Below are 16754 nucleotides of genomic sequence, written 5' to 3'. Positions count from 1 at the left end.
TACAGAATACCTTAATTGGTTTGTGAGCACTTTTTGGGATAGGCAGAACATGCTGCTAATAAAATTTACTGAGAGTAGAATATCCAGCTGTATTTTTCAATATTCTATACAAATAAGAGCATCACTAATCATCTTTTTAATGTCTGCTTGAATTGTAATCACAATTCAAGTACTAATTGCAAGTAACTAAGTGACATTAAGAAACTGACAAAAGAAAAAACCTCCCAAATAATCATATCCTCTGTTTTAAGTAGTCCCCCTGGATGAAGAAAGTTGCAGACAGTGATTGTGCCTTAGCTACGTGCTTCTATGCGTGGAGAGAGCTTTCCCACCATCCTGCTGTGTGGCTTTCTTCCAAGCACAGCTGCTTTCAGGAGGAACACTGCAATCTACTGAATTCCTCTGGGACCCCAAGCAATTGCAACCACACAACCACAAAGGGGACTCTTGGGGAACTCTCTTAGTCAAATTTTGTACAGGTCAATATGCAGCAGCCCTGAAAAAAACAGCTGGTCTTCTATTCTTCCTACTCATAGGTTTGGATCCACTTTGTTCTTTGGTGCAGGTCTCCAGAATGGTGGAATGATTACACTAAGTTTTCTTTAGCTTTGTGGGTTCTACCACATTTCTGTCTCTCTTTTAGGAAAGTAGGAGGGAACAGTATGAACTAAAGTCATTGTTGCAGAGCTCTACTCTCATTTGAGACAAATACTCTGTATTTGCACCACCAATTCTTCTACATTACCTATAATTAGTCTATTGTAGTACTTCTGCAAAACTACTTAAGCAGTTGCACTCATATAAAATGTAAAGATGGAGTGCTGAGGAATAGATGCAGCTGAACTATATTCAGGTACTACGGGCCTGAACTGCTGCTTGGGTACAAGAGCAACCAAGATTTGTTTTACTTGGGAAGAAATGTGTATGCTTTTTTAGTACCAGAAAGTGATTATGGCACATGAGATCTCAACGTCAACAGAAATCCATTTGGGGAAAATGGTGTCAGATTAGACTAAGATGCATGTGTCTGTAGAACAGGTTATCTCTCGTTAATATTTCCTAAGTTGCATATATCAACTGGAGTTTATTACATACTTAAATCATACCACTGATAAATGTCTAAACAAAATGTTAGTAACTATAACAGCATATATGCAATCTTTCCTCATACAAGTAGAATACATACATACAATACAAGGAGAAAGTAAACACTTTCTCCTAACTTTCTGGGACGTGAGTGACTTATTCTTGCAGATTCCACAATCTGAATAGTCTTGTGTTGATCAGTAGAAATTATAAAGTCCAGAGCTTCCTGAAGATTTGGATTTCATGGAACCCAAAGCTGTTTTGTTTTGATAGCTGCTTACATTTACTTCCCCCTTCTCCATTATGATCTGATCTGGTGCAAATTGTTTTCTTCCCTCCCCCTTTTTTTTTTTTAATGACTTGAAACTTGAGGGATGTCTTAAGTTGCTTTCCTTTGATATGTAAAGAAGCTTGCATAGAAACACTTCATGGATATTCTGCGTGCAAGAAGCCAGGAGATTTCAGAGCAGGAGCAGTTAGATTGGGTGACGGTACAGGATTTGCCATTAATTTCATCAGAGCTGTTGTAGATATGGTAAGGTAAGGCAGATTTTTGTTCTCTCATGCATAGTTGGCAAGTGGACGTCCTTCCGCTTCTTCCTCTGCCACATCAGTGAGGCGGTTTGCCGGTGGCTTACAGCTTCATACCACAGATCTTGATGATATAAACTTAGATGAAGTTGAGAAACATGTGGCACCACTTCCACCACCACCACCACCACCACTTACTGTTACTCCAGTGTCATCAGCTCATCCACTTCCTGTATTGAATGTTCCACTTTCCAAAGGCCCAGTCCTAACAGTATCACCAGCTTCCCAGGTGACTTCATTATCTGTTTGGATGCATGTGCCTCTACCATTCCCCTGCTTGGCCTCTCTCCCTGGTTCCATTACCCACTTCATCTATTGGATCTGCTAGTCTACTATTTGTAACATTAAAATAAATGAAATGTTTCCATTATTTGATAGTTAGTGAATGCAGTCCAGAGGTTGTTTCATTATTTATTCTCGTAATTTAAGCCTAGAGGGTTTTGCTCTATCCTTCCTGCATGTGTTGCAGACCCATCACATGCAAATATGTTGGGCAGAATGTAGTAGTTAAAAAGATATTTGGATGTGAACGTTTAAAAAAGAAAATGTCAGGCAGCAAATTTAATTCAAGTCAAGAGAAAAATTATCTATGTAGTGAAAATCACTGCTCTGAAAGTCTTTAAGTCTTTTGTTTGTTAGCTGCGAAGACTGGAAGAAGAGAATTAGTTTGAAATCAGAAGGCCCAACTTTTAAAACCTTAACACAGCATAATCTATCAGTAAAGCAATTTTAAATGAACAAGAGTTGGTGATCTTTCTGTAAATCATGTTTGCTGACTTTTTACTGACACAAAAGAGCTAGAGATTTCTTCTTCAGAAAATATTCCAACTTTATTATAATCTCAGTCTAAAAGAGGATCACATATATAAGAAATTTGTGCCAGATCTCATTCTAGGAGAGAAATGGCAGCTGCTGCATTGCACTTTCTCTTGCACTGTGATGGGATTTGTGTACTCCAGTTTGTGTACCAAAATATTATTGTTTGTTTCAAAGCAAAAGAGGGCACTGTATGGTCACGTCTCTCCTACATGTTATTTTTCCTGCATGGATTTATTGATTGCACTATTGTGTGTGTTTGTTTGCTTGTTTTTTTTTTTTCTTGCATTTTTACTTGGAAATACTAGACTTTTGCTTTTGCCTGACTTTGGTTAAAGTAAAAAAGGATATGCAAGTTTATCACTTCTTAGGGGAAACTGGCAGATTATTTTTATGTGAATAACTGCCTTAATGCGAACTATGTATATTTCATTATTATCTTCTTATAGTGTTTCCTCTTATGTGGGTTACAAGTTTGAAGTGCCAAGAATATGCTAGATCCGTTGAAGTGGAGATGTCGTATGTTCTTATGGATAACAAGTGTTCCTTGTTGTCCACAAATAAGAGCGTGGGCATCTAATGCTACGGGTCTGATTTTTAAAGATAACACGTGAGTTTCCCAACTGGATCTAACCTCAAACTCACATATTCCAATATATGTTTCTGGTAGTTATTCACTGCCAGATGTCTTTGAGCAAAAGGTTAGTAATTAAAGAAAAATACAGCTGGCAAGAACAACAAAAATTAACTTGCCTGCAGTAATGGTAGGCTAATTCTCACTAAATATAATTAGCAGTGTATACAAGGAAAGAACTAAGCTCTTAATAAAGTACTAATACTGAACCAGAGCTGCTTTGTTTATAACCAGTATTAGCAGTAATTAGTATTGCTAATGTGGTATCAGACATGATAGTAAAATCAGAAGGTGGACAGCTTCCCTTGCCTCTTTAAAAACGCTGCAAGGAAAGCAAAAACATTTTGTTTGATTTCAATAATGAAACATCCTGCATTTTCACCAACCAAAGCAAAAATTAAGGAAGACTTCGTGTTGTCTACCAAGGATATTTTTCTCATTTTATTCAAAACTGTAAATCTTTTCTTTGGTGCTATTTTTCACTCTAGATCATTGTATTTCAAATTCAGCTCTTAACAAAGACCTGACAAAAAGAATGAAGTTTCCTGTCAAGTATGTTCTTGGCAACTAGCTATTAAAACACCTGGGATAAAAGGATCTCTTTCATAAGATTAGCAACTGTATATTTTTACCCGAACCCAGTACTAAGTCTGCTACTGTTTAGGTTGTAAGAAACACCTCCCACGTTGGCAAAGTGTCTGCCGTGTCAAGCAGTCCGCTGGTATGTTCGTGTGTTGTTAATAATGAATGTAGTTTTATGAACTTCCCATGTAATGGTAACGTAAAGGAGAGGTTAAGGGTCTCACTCTGCATGGCTGATTTATTTCAAATTTGGCACTTGCAGTCATACATCTATATCCTGTGTTACAAGATACCTAATGCCAAGTAGTGATAGTGACTTGTAATGATCTGAAGACTTCATATTTCAAACCTTCAACCATATTCAGTCAAAGTTTGCGTGTTCCATGCGAAGTCTCTACATTACTGACCATGCAAGAGTGCTTTTCTGCCAAGACAGACAAAGAGCTGGGACTTAGCTGTGTTTTAAACATCATGGCTACATGCTACAAAGTGAGCTCTTTTTTTCTGCATTTATTTCATCAGTGTTTGCACTGATTTTCATTTAGGATGGCCAGATGTCAGTTTTCCCCCATTCTGAGGCACTCTTCATGTTGCGCAACTCCAGGAGAAATTATTCAGTTCCAGTGTGACTTTAACAAAATTTATTTGTGAACTTTCTCACTTTTCTGAAATCAGAAAGTAATAATATATTTTATGGGATGGAAACAATATTAATTGAGGGATGTCTATATGAACTGAGGGACTTCCAAAGAACTGGTTCCAAAAATTCTATAAATAAATAAAACAATCTACTGGAAGCAATTCAAATAATTTTAGAAGATACAGCATGTACCATGTGAATAATATCTGGAATAGACCACGTTTCTGATGAGAAACATTGACAAGACTGTCCTGAGAGTTGCTGGGGTTAAGTCAGAAACTAAACCCACAGGGCTCGGTTTTGAACTTTTTACTTGAGCACAGCTACACTTGACGTCAGTAGGAGTTTTGACTGAGTAAGAAGTGTGGAATCAGTCACATAGCTAGTACGTGCTGGATGATTAGATTTCAAATGCCTCTGGATATCTGTACTTTGTAGAGTCAAGGGAAGGTAGTTAGCATAGCTAACTTTTGTTCTTGATTCTGAGTTATCTTGAAGTTATTTATGTGGAAGTGTAATCACTACAGTCCTATTGAATTTCATCTTGTGTAAATCCATTTAGCCACTGATTGGTTAAAATTTCTTTTCAAGTTCGCTATCTTCTTGCACTCAATTTTAGCATTTTTTTCTGTAGTTTCTCATTCATTTCATTGCTGTAATGGGATGAATGCCAGAAGCAGAGATGAGATTTTTCCATAATCTTGCTGGTGAAGCCAAAGGTTAAGGGAGAAAGTTGTTGTTTGTATTTAAGAGAAATTGTGCTTTCATTTGTTAACTTTGACAGGATCTCATTTAGAATATTTGTGTAAGACTTTTGTTCTATTAGTATCATTAAATTCATTGCCATAAACTATGTTGGAGTATTTAGTGAAATTATGGTTTATAATAATTTATGCTGTAAATTGTAATTATCTTAAATTAACCCCCATAGCAATTTGCTCCAAGTCCACCTACCCAACGACATCCAGGGGTACCAATAATCTCTAAACCAGTCATGCTCCATCCTGACCCAAACCTTACGGTCAGGCCAACTATCAAATCAGAGGCCCTGGTAAGCCTTTTAATGCTTTTATTTTCTTGTGACTGTTACAGTACTGTGGGATTTGTTGTTGATTTCTTCTCAAAGAAGCAGTGCTTGTCTCATTGTCTGCTAAGTAAAAGTCATATAGACTTTCAAATATTCACTTACGGTAAGTACAAAAGGATATTTTTCCAGTTGTTCATAATCTAAGAGTCACATTAATGGCAGTTTTTGTACTGGTGTGTAGAATTACAGAGTAATATAGACCTTAATCTCTATAGGAGAGTCTGCAGATGTTATTTTTTCACTTGTTTGTGCATTTTCATAATTCATGGGTCCTTTTAACAGAAATGAAATAGTAAAAAGTTTATTATACTGCTTTTTTTCTTCTGTAAATAGTCATAAATATACTTGAAATGTACCTATGCATCTCATTCTTTTGTTGGCAGAGAGAAAACAATCTTTGTATCTTAGATATCAATAAATGGGTGGTGCACTGTTATTGCAAAGTCTATTTACAGTTAGGTACTTTTTTTATTTTATCAATATCTGTTTCAAATGTAAATGAAGAGGAAACCCTGAGGGTAAATATTATTGACCAAACATATAGCATCTTCAAGAACTGTTTTATGAGGGAAGGTAAGCTATGGCTTTCTGCATAGATGGAAATATTGTTATGGCAAGTGGTAACTCCCACACGTCAGCCCAGAAATTTCATCTAAGATAACTGATGGAGAAATTAGTAGTTATAACATTATTCTTGAGGATAATTTTGGCTTGCTTTGTTACCATTTGTGTTATGTGTTAATTATATATGTATGTGTGTAGACATGTGCATGTATATGTTCACAGTTACAAGAGCAGGGCAGTATATTGTATTGTGAGCTTTCCACGTAGTGCAAATCATCACATTTGCATTCCATTCATTTAATTAAAAGCTTATGCTATATCTGACAATAAATGACATGCACAACATTCGTAGCTGTATTTTTTGACAATGGGATGGATTTTTCTGTTACTTTCTTCCACAATTGTTCCTCTATTTTCCCAATTACAGTTTGAAAAGATTCACATGCTATCAAATCAGCTCTCCTATAGACATATTTGCTGTGAAACTTCTCTATTATAAATAGATTGAAATGAAAACTTAAAGCAGGTTTTGTAAGTTGCTGAAGATAAGGCAGATGGATGAGCTTGAAAAAAAGATAAAAATCATTCTAGCATAGTTATTTTCTACAGTTCTATGCAAGAAACTTCCATTTTAGTTATGTTTAGAAATTCATCACTTCTTGAAATTCCATTAAAAAGGATTAAAAAGAGTAAAAATCATAATCTAAAGTGAATACAATCAAAAGTTGAAAAATAAATACCTGATACGGAAATATTAAATAGTATGAAAATTTGGTAATACCCTTGTGTGTGATGAGGAAGTCTTGATACAAATAGAAAATATTACTTTGTTGTCACTGCTTACAATTAGTGTGACAAACTGGCAATAGGATTCATTTTCATAGGGAAATTTCTTACCATTTGTTATGCATCTATGCACACTGTCCAGACCACAAGAGTACTAAAATGTTTCAGATATCAATAATCTTGATTCTTCAACTGCCTTACATTAGTTGGAAGATCACAGTTTCATTGCAAGTAATATTCTAATAGAACTTTGAGAAAAACATCTGTCTGTGAAGTGTTTTTGTAGACCAGTTACCTCTTTGCTCCATTTATATCTTAATGCTATAAGAGTTATTCATCCTGGCTGCATTTGAAGCCACAGTAGTAGTATGTAGAATAAGACTTGCATGGACTCTGTCTTATATGTTGTGAATTGGATCCATGCATATATGTATATGCATAATTTTTTTAATGTAAGTAATGATTGTATATATAGCATGTATGTGTGTGTATGTCTCTATACATGTATGTATATGCAAGAATGGGTAAAACCTTCCTGTTATCCAGGAGCTTTGAAGACTGTTGTTACTTAAGTCTTCATAGTAACTGAATTCAGGCTAGAATTTCCAGGTTTTTTAACGTTTCATGAAAATGAAATTATTTTCACTTATAAACAGGGAGGCGATGGATGGGAATTAAACACTGAATGTGGCCTTGAATGCACAGAGCTCTCTGCACCAAAAGCAGTTTCAATTGTGTGGCTCCATAGTGGTGGAGTGAATTGAAATACACTCATGGCAAGGCTAGTCAAGTTTGGACTCAGAGAACAGGGGAGGATGGCTATGATTCAGTGGTAGAGTTTTCAGAGGGGCAAAACCAACATGGATACTAGTCTTCTCTCCCAGCTATCACAAACATCTGTTCGTGTGTTAAAAGGCTTTGATGAAATTGTGAATGATTTCTCTCCTGAACTTCACTGTGGTTCAATATACAGTTTCTGAAAGGAACAGTTAATACTTAAGCTTTCCTTGCAAGATGTGAATCTTGATTCTGCAGGACTGCAGCTAAAGTGTATAGGGTGCAGCAGCAAAGACGTAATAGTCAGAAATTTCAGTTGTTGGCCATAGTTACAGCAAAATCATCTGAACAAAAATAATTATTTCTTGTTTTTAAGTGGCTGGGAAGGGGCTCAACAGTTTTGGGATATGAAAATGTGCACTACCTACATAGTTCCTTCATGATTTGATATCATTTTGCTATGTGTATTCTCTCACTTGTAGTTGTGCAGGGAAGGAGTTCTAAAAAGTGCAAGTCTGATTCAGTCTCAAGAAGAGCAAAAAACATTGATTTCTCTTGTTATCAGGTGATATTTGTCTACAGCAAGGAGTTAATATCTGGTTTGGCCATGTTCTTTCTTTTGCAGCCACAAGAGATGTTTAAAAGGATGGTGGTTTACAATTCATCATTTAGATCTAACAAAAAACAAGTAAAATAACATTTTTCATGTTTTGTGTGGTACTTTGTTTGACTGGTTGTAGATTTTAAACCCTCTTTTCTAAACCTGTTGCTCAGTTTCTAAAACAGAGGACTTAAGACAGCACTAGTGCATGAAAACTGCTAGCCTTGGTAAGATTGCAGAGAGTGCATGTGGCTCCTGTAGCCTAGACAGGAGATTCAGATTGAACTATCTTGTAGCTGCTTACATAATGCAATATTTAAGACTGTTGAATACTGATAAATGTCCTGAGATTGGGTGATTATTTTTTTAAATATATTCCTAGAACTGTTTTTTTTTCTCTTTTAGCCTCCAGTTACAATGCTTTCAGTAATAAAATATTTTCTTAATTTAACAAATAAATCTATTATCATGGCATAGTTGTTGGTAGGAAATCAGAGGAACTGATGGTGGAAAGCAGCTATTCATATAGCACTATATATATAAAATATGATATATATATAATATATATATTCATATTATATAGGATTTTCTACTATATTGCTGTATTCATTGCCTTCCTTCTGTGCAGCTTTAAATAACCATAGTGCTGAAACCTCCATCTCTCCCTCTTTGGTTGACTGCTCTGTGTTTTAATAGATCGTGCTTTGAAGTGGAACTTTGTGCTTAAGTTCTCTGTTGCTGTTAAAGGTGCCATTTTCTGTCCAAAACAGCTTTACTAGTTCAAGCTAAGTTATATGCATTGTCACATTATATGGAAATGTTGAGGCAAAGCTGTAAGCTCACAGGGTGAACCTTTGGTAAAGCATGAAGATCAATCATGACTTTTTCCTTCTTTTGTTTAGTTTTAAACTTTCTTGATATTCAACATGGGTCAATTAATACATAGAATCATTACATAGGTGCCTTTTCCAGATAAGTGAAATTGGAATGTATAAGAAGGAAAATAAAAATGATTTTTTTTGAAAACTTCAAGGTTAACCATTATGTATCCTTGTGAAAATGATGAATTAGGGCTGTCTCATAGGTGCAGTCAAATTAACATGTAAAATACTGGCAAAATGTCAAATATTTAAAATTTTAATTAGTCCACTGAAAAACCCCCCAGACAAGATATGTCCGCCATACATGTGCTAACTTTATAAGATCTTCCAAGTGTCCATTTGCGAAGATGAATTTCTATGAACAGACCCACTGCTGAAGATTCAGGTGACTTCAGATGGCATGAGCTGAAGGCTTAAGTCAGAATGAAAAACTGGATTCGACTGAGATAGCAAATCAAACTTGAAGACTGTTGGTTGAAACTGAATATTAGTATGTTTTAATTCTTCTTTTCTCCTTATGTGAATCAGTTCTTACTTACTAGAAACTCCACTAAGCGTTGGCTTATGTGCTTTTTTAAAAAAATTATTTTCCCACTCAAAGCAGCAGCATCAACTTTCATCTAGAAGTCCAGACAGATAGTTGTTTCCGTGTAGACAAATATTTTAATCTTCTGTATTCTACAGATATTTATTCCTTTTAATGTTCTTGTAATTGACAATATTGTCAAGGATGTTCATAACTTTCCCCTGCGACCTGTGGGAGGTAGAAGTAGCCCAGTGGTTTCCAGTTAGTATTGCTTGGTTTATTAGCCCTTGCTTGCATGTTGTGTGCACTGCCTACACTGTAAATTTATGATGCTTGTTCAGAGTTCAGAAGATGTGTTCATTTTATCATGACTGTATTTGTACATTTGTTGAATCCAGATCACGTAATTTCTTCATTTGTAGGTTTTTTTGTTGTGAAGTTTTACTTTTTGTCCTGCTTAAAAGTGGCTTTCCCAGGAAAATTTTCTTCAAGGGCAACATCTGTTTTCCATGAGGATGACTTGGGACAAAGAGTTCAATGACTTGCTTTGCATTATGTAATGAATTAGTGACTTGGCTGAGATTGGAGTCCTTTCCTCTAAGTTGTTTGCTCCAAGACCATAGATGTCTACTTCAACAATTGTACCAGAGATCTCTACAAATTCAGCTATTCAATCTATTAGTTGTTTAGGTAACTATCATTGTAAAATGTCTCTCCCAGTTTAGAAAAAGAGTTTGTAATACTAATATGCTTTCTAAAATCATGAATGATTGGGTTTTTTTTTCCCCACAAGATGAAAAGCCTGTGATCAAACTGCAGATACTTAGTTCATCAAAAGTAGCAGTTCACAAGTGCAGTGCAACCAATTCTTACTTAAATACTAAATAAGATGTGGACTCTGAACTGCATACAAACAAATTTGTTTTTATCCTTTGTTTGCTCATGATATGCAACCAACTGCCTGAAATGCCATGAAGAAGAGGAGAGGAGTTTGAAGGAGTCTGGTCCTACAACTTAGAGTTCATGGAGCAGAGCTGGTGATGTGCAAATCACAGTGTCACTTCTGTCAGTGTGAAATAGTGCCCAACATGATGACAGTCCCAAGAAAGGTTACTTAGAAGAGCATGACAGAACATATTCCCTTGTGATAAATATGGTCAGCTCCGTCACCTCCGGTGTAGAGAGGAACCAGTAGAATAGTAAATGGTTCCTCAAAATTGTTCCATAGCGTGGCTGGTTCTAACTGCTAATTTACTGTAAGGTTTTAAAATCTCTTCTGACTGTCAGGACAGACTATTTGCTACCTTTCTGTGCTTTTCTCCATTTGCAGTCTTTTTTTCTTATCTTACAGAATTATGTTTTCTCATTAATAGCTAAAATGGAGTTTGTATGTTAAACATGAGGCTCATGCATGTGCTTCTACAACTGTCTTATTTTATTCACAGGGCTTCCAGAAATATGTGGAAGACTTTGATCCACATTCAATGGTAAGGAGAGAATTCATACATCTTAGTTTAATATAATATACACTGGAAAAATACAAACATCCTTGATAATGAGGCCTAGGAGGGGTAATATTCTTTCTTGTTGGCTTGCTGGGCCTTGTCTGTTCGTTTCTTCTAGACCTTATGGAAGGGAGCTTTCTTACTGGAAAAAAACACTAGCTACTCCTCTAAGACTATTTTAGAGGAGGCTAAAGACCCTTTTCACCTGTGTAGTCAACTATATAGATCAGCTTGTTTTATGTTGCCGAGGTGGAAATAACTAACAATGTCTTTTAATAGTTTACTCCAGAGCAGATCGTGGGAAAGGACGTACGCCTCTTACGCATTAGAAAGGTAAATACTACCTTACTGATTGATACTTAAAGAGTTCATATAAGCATTTCATGTACAGATATGTTTACAGGGAAGAATGGAAGATTAAGCAAAAATTCACAGCTTCTTCTGTACTAAAATTCTTGTTTAATAGGAAGGATCACTAGACCTTGCAGTTGAGGGAGGAATTGATTCTCCTGTTGGAAAGATAGTTGTATCTGCAATCTATGAGGGTGGTGCTGCAGACAAACATGGTGAGTAACAATGGGGAATTTGAGCACTGCTGCAAAGTGGCATCTTGCACTGGCTGATTTCTTAGCTGACTTCAGAGCTATAGCTGTTACTGAGAAGCTCACTTAGACTGTCCAAGGCAACCAATTCTGTCTCTGGTCTAAGAGCAGCGCAAAGAGAGGTTCATGGTTTGAATAGTGCTGTTTAAACTGACAATTATGTACATTTTATAAATTGTCTTTAAGAAATACTCTTGCTGTGTTTTTATCATGGTAAAAACTGTAATATCACAGACCAAAAATGTAGAGCTGTTCTCATCTCAAGGATTCCCCTTTTTCTAGCTGTATATAAAAAATCACTTATTCTGTTCATTAAAGAAAGTTAAATTTGGTCTTCATTATTTCACACTTCTCAAACAATTACATTTGTAATTACATTAATGTGCAAAGCAGATACTAGATAATAGCTGTACTACATTGGTTAGCTTAGTTCTTAATGTTACTTCCAATGGTAATTTCTTTTGTAAAATGTCTGTCTTTACTCCCAAAATCCATCTGAAGGCCTTCTGACAGCTCTCTGAAAGCCATGAGAACATGCATACCTGGAGGGTATGCTCCTGTGGGTCAGTCTCTCTCATCCTTACCCTGAGAACCATGTTGATGAACAGGTAGACGGACAGGACGTCTCCTTAGATTGCCTTCTATGACCGTCCCACTCACAGCCATGTTTAAGTCACTTTTTCTCTGAAAAGCTCTCAGCCACTTAATTTCTTTTTCAGGTGCTCTGTTTTTCTTTGACTTGTCACTGCTGTTGGCCTCTCTTTATAGCTGAGGCTGACCCCTTACCATATATCTTTTCCCCTCCACAAATCCAGTCCCAGATTAGGTAAGCAAATCAAAATAAGTTCAAAGAACTAGACATGACACATGCTTTTGGAGAGAAATGGCAGTCCTGTAAAGCCTTGACAAACACAAGACATCCAGGTATTTAAGTAATGCTACTCTTAATAGTGGTAGCAGACTACAACCAAGCATGATTTATAAGGAGTATGGATGGATTACCCGGATAGGCAAACTGTTACTACAGAAAATCTTCCTAAATTTGTTGACTAATTCCTTTTGTTTTTGCCTGTAGATAACACGTGTCAACTTTTAGTGTTGGCTCTTATATCTAGTTAATACACTAATCATAATACTCAGTACTGCATAAATACACAATGTCTGTCACGGATATTATTTTGATAAAATGTATGTATGCCGTTTGTCTGTCATCAGGAGGCATAGTGAAAGGGGATGAAATACTGGCTGTAAATGGCAAGATAGTAATTGACTGCAGGCTGGCAGAAGCACAAGCAACTCTGGCAAATGCTTGGAACATGGGTGGGGTAAGTATATGGAAATACTTTTCCATTCTACCTCTTGTAACTCTTGTGATGTGCATTTTTCTTTCGCAGTGTTGTCACAGCAATAGTAGTAAAGTTCAAAATGTCAAAAGTACCAGTATGTCATGCAACCAAAATGAGTTGAAATCTGTGGATGTATATGTGTGTTGGATATACAACAACTCCGAAAGTCTTGCCTGTAATTTACTCCAAAAGTTTATGACAGCCACACGTCAAGATTTGTACTTAAACACATTACATTCTGAGTGACTGTAGCACTTTCATCTGTGGAATCTCTCTTTAATATTGAAAATTATTTGGAAGCTGATCCGAATTTAATAATAGCTTATCTAATCTTTGATTTCTTAATGTGCAAATAGCTACAGTGCACTTTGGCTACAGTGACTGTATTCTCAACAAGAACTGTATTAATTGCTAAAATGACCAAATATAGTATGATACTTAGAATGATCTTCTTTTTTTTTTTTTTTTTAAAAAAAAAAAAAAAAAAAAAAGCTTATTGCAAGACTAGTAGATTTTTTCTTTAATTTTAGGATAAAAATCAAACAGCTCTACCTTGAAACTATATTTTAGAGGACCAGACATCTCTTTAGGTTCCCTTTTCCCTGTGGCTTTCCAGGAATAGATTGTCTTTCTGATCATCTGTGTGGTATTTTGTGGTTGTCCATTAACCATCTCTAAAAGGAACGTTTAGCAGCAAACATTTCCTGTTCATTTCTGTTGCAGGATTGGATTGACTTAGTCATTGCAGTGTCACCTCCAAAGGAATATGATGATGAAATGTAAGTGCAAAAGCTTTCTTTTTGTGAGGATTAAAAGACTAGTAACAACAGTTTGTACTGTATGCTTTTTGTGAGACAGATAATGCTTAATCTATTTATTTACTGTGGACTATATAACCTTTTGCATCACATGGTTGCTAATTTGTTAGTTATAAGTAGCTATCAGCAGTGGTTCTCAGAGTTCTCAAAATGTTGAATCTCAAATTTGGTTGTATATGACTACGCGCTTTTGGTTTAGAGTTGAAGGAATTTGGGGTGAGAAACTGCTGATCTCAAGTCTGGATCACTTACTGTGATCCAATGGATCATAGTTTGGAATCTGGATAAACGAATGTCCGTAAGCATTCCTCATTACAGTGAGATGTTAGATTCTGTGATGCAGGCTTTTGGTTTTTTTCTTTGGTGTTTTTTTCAGCCTTCATTTTATATTAGATCACAGTTGCTATCTCTAACTGTGGGGTTGGGTTTTTTCATTGTTTTTGTTGTTGCTTTGCTTTGGTTTGATGGGTTTTTTTGTTTGTTTGTTTTGAAGATAATCAGTGCAGGTATGAAACAAGAATCCATGACATAGTGTGATGCAATTATCAAGTCGATATAACTTGTTTTATATTGGACAAACTGTAAAAAGCAAAACTAATGTTTTGTTGCTTGATTAAAGGAAACGATTTCAAGATATCCTTGCCACTAAATAAAATGGTGGAGGAAAGTTTTATGGGCACTGTTAGCCCCAAATCTTGTTCTATGTAGAATCCCAGTTATTGGTTGCTGTAAATCAGTATAGTTTTACTGAACAACACCAACAGAAAACTGCTGTAAAATTGTTTGATGTTTAATAACTGTCATTTTTCTGTTGTTTTCATATTTTGTATGTTTAGCCCTACAATCCCCACCTCAACAGTCAGTCCCAACACACACAGAAAGGTTTTTGAAGGCAGTGCACCTGTGTACAGACAAGGGTATCTCCTGCAGCTGTAGATACTGCAGTGTTCCCTCATGGTGAATAGCCAGACCTGGGTTAACATGACTGTCCATTTTGAGGCCGCTTTATATTTCAAGCATGTGCCTGCTTGTGCATTGCATGCTACGCTCCATTTTGTTTCTGCCACGCTGGAGTGTTCTTTGGGCTTTTGCCATGCCTATCCTACTAAAAAAAATGAGTATTTGTAATGTCCTTTGGAGATCCTCTACAGAATTGGTTCATCATCTGCCAGACTATAAAATAAATAAGCTCTGCCTAAATGATTAGTATTAATTTAATGTTTTTTTCCTCATCTGTGGACCACTGCTGTGGCTTTGTGAATTCCTTTCTGTATCAATATTTCTTTGTTAAGGCTTGTCCAAAGAACAAGTTTTCTTTTGTATTTTTCAACAGTGTGCTTCTGAGCAACTGATCACAACTGTGTGGTTTTCACTGAGTTTTACCTTTGTTGATTTATCACAAAGTTACCCATGGTTTACAGGCTCAGTTTACTATTGTTTTCTGTCTACTGTAATAGTTGTAAGTAGAGTCATAGATGTCTGGAAAATCAGGGTAAAGTTTCTTGTTGCATGTGGTATTTGTTTTATCAATTGCTACTATGCAAATAAAAATTGGCCTACTGAAATCTAGTTACACAATGTTGTTCTTGCTGCACTTCAGCTAACAGCATGTTTTGTTTTTTTTTTTTCTGAAGGACTTTTTTTTAAAGAAAGCTACACTGGAGAAATTTGGCGTTTTCCCTGAACAAACCTGCTGCTCTGGAATTTCATAGAAAATCGAAAGTCACATGAAATACATTCTTATTTTAAAGAAACATGAACAATTAGAATCTGCAGATTGAACTTCATATTCCTCAGGTTATATGAATAATTTCAAATAATTCTTCAGACACACAGCAAAAAAAATGTTTAAATGCCACTTAGAAGGGCTGCCAGTGAACACAGCTTTATCTGTGAGCACTCAAAATACATATTTTTCTCTATTTTTGGAATACAGATATTAAAAATTATCTTGCAGTTTTCCTGAAAATAGACACTAAAATGACAGATGAAGATAGATCACAGATGTCTTTTCCCACATGCAATGTTTGTGGTTATACATTCACAGGGTAGTTTGGGTGCAAGAAGGATTATATTTTTACTCTGTACATAGTGATTTTCCACAGGGGATTGGGATGTATATGGGTAATTTCTGTTCTCACTGATATCCTTGTGATGTACATTTCTGTAGCCTGGTTGTGAGTTGTTTTGATTGTGAAAACCCTGTCTGTGGAAGAGCCTCTATGATAGTTACACCAGCAGTGCTAGTGTTATTTGGAATAATTTTGGCAATGCTTATATGATATAAAAATATTCTACCAGCAAAATAAATATCAAGCAGGTAGTCCAGCTAACATCACTGTGTGCAGTCAGTTATGCTAATGTATATTTGTATTGGTCCATAACAGAATTAGCTGTGGAAAATTTGGGTCTGAATCACAGTCTGTAGTTGTGTACTTTGTGTTCAGTGAATCTAACTTGTGTAGTCAGAAAGCATATAATTTCATTGTTGGTGATGGTCTTCTGCTTAAGAAATTGTCTCCAGACCATAGAATCTATATTAGCCTGACTATAAGGAAGTCTGATTACAGTTGTAGACTTAGTCATTTCTTTATATTGTCAGTGTGACCCCTTGGAAAAGCAGTTGTCTTTCTTCTTTCCTTGTATTTGCTGGTTTGTATATGGTTACTCATATTGTGTGTAGATTTTTCTTACCTGGACTAATGAGATCCAAAGCTTATAGTTCTTTGGCTTATCAGTTTCACTCTGAAGTCTTGCTGCTTCAACATTTGGAAGCCCTCCTTTCTGTAACAAAGGAAAGTAACAATTACATTTCTGAGAACTCTGTGCTTATATAAACTATTTTGTTGACTTCATTTTATTTGCAGTATTGTTCCAATATGCCAATTAGTTTGTCAGGCAGGATACACTTG

The 16754-nt window shown here is 35.9% G+C and overlaps 1 protein-coding gene across 4 annotated transcripts in view; it reads left to right on the top strand.

The window, feature by feature from the left end:
- USH1C (USH1 protein network component harmonin) overlaps window positions 1–16215 on the top strand; it is a 46702-nt gene extending 30487 nt beyond the window's left edge. For 3 of the 4 annotated variants that reach the window (XM_090140529.1, XM_090140530.1, XM_090140528.1), the window contains 6 exons: window positions 11017–11058; window positions 11356–11409; window positions 11543–11642; window positions 12894–13003; window positions 13748–13803; window positions 15477–16215. In XM_090140529.1, the coding sequence (XP_089996655.1) occupies window positions 11017–11058; window positions 11356–11409; window positions 11543–11642; window positions 12894–13003; window positions 13748–13803; window positions 15477–15489 (375 nt within the window). In that variant the 3' untranslated portion in view covers window positions 15490–16215. Of the gene's footprint in view, window positions 1–11016; window positions 11059–11355; window positions 11410–11542; window positions 11643–12893; window positions 13004–13747; window positions 13804–14678; window positions 14984–15476 lie in introns of those variants that run through there. The other variant, XM_090140531.1, reaches the window with a different exon arrangement.
- Window positions 16216–16754: the final 539 nt, after the last annotated feature.

This window comes from Phasianus colchicus, chromosome 5 (assembly GCF_987193195.1).
Source record: "Phasianus colchicus chromosome 5, bPhaCol1.hap1.1, whole genome shotgun sequence".
In the NCBI taxonomy this organism is placed as follows: domain Eukaryota; kingdom Metazoa; phylum Chordata; class Aves; order Galliformes; family Phasianidae; genus Phasianus; species Phasianus colchicus.
The sequence above is the reverse complement of the archived record's forward strand: the minus strand, read 5'-3'. Positions and strand labels throughout refer to the sequence as shown.